We start from the raw sequence: 206 nt of genomic DNA, 5'->3' as shown, positions 1-206 counted from the left end.
CCACCGCACCGGTGCCAGCTCTGCCTCCTGCCCCGCAGGTGCTCATCTCCGAGGGGTTGGGGCTGTTCGCCCGCGACCCCAAATTCGTGGCGGTGGCCAAACGAGAGATCGCCGACGCCTGCGACATGACGATGGACGAGATGGAAAGCGCCGCCACCGACCTCCTCACCCGCCGGCGTCCCACGCCCCCCGCCGCCACCGCCGCC

The 206-nt window shown here is 71.8% G+C and overlaps 1 protein-coding gene across 1 annotated transcript in view; it reads left to right on the top strand.

The window, feature by feature from the left end:
* LOC104836181 (voltage-dependent L-type calcium channel subunit alpha-1F-like) overlaps window positions 1-177 on the top strand; it is a gene marked incomplete at its 3' end in the record, with an annotated part of 15206 nt that extends 15029 nt beyond the window's left edge. The window contains exon 27 of the mRNA XM_010574579.1: window positions 39-177. Within this exon, the coding sequence (XP_010572881.1) occupies window positions 39-177 (139 nt within the window). The remainder of the gene's footprint in view (window positions 1-38) is intronic.
* Window positions 178-206: the final 29 nt, after the last annotated feature.

The sequence above is a fragment of the Haliaeetus leucocephalus genome, unplaced genomic scaffold (genome assembly GCF_000737465.1).
Source record: "Haliaeetus leucocephalus isolate CR32 unplaced genomic scaffold, Haliaeetus_leucocephalus-4.0 Scaffold440, whole genome shotgun sequence".
Classification (NCBI taxonomy): Eukaryota; Metazoa; Chordata; class Aves; order Accipitriformes; family Accipitridae; genus Haliaeetus; species Haliaeetus leucocephalus.
Note: the sequence above shows the minus strand (reverse complement) of the source record. Positions and strands in the feature narration are given on the sequence as shown.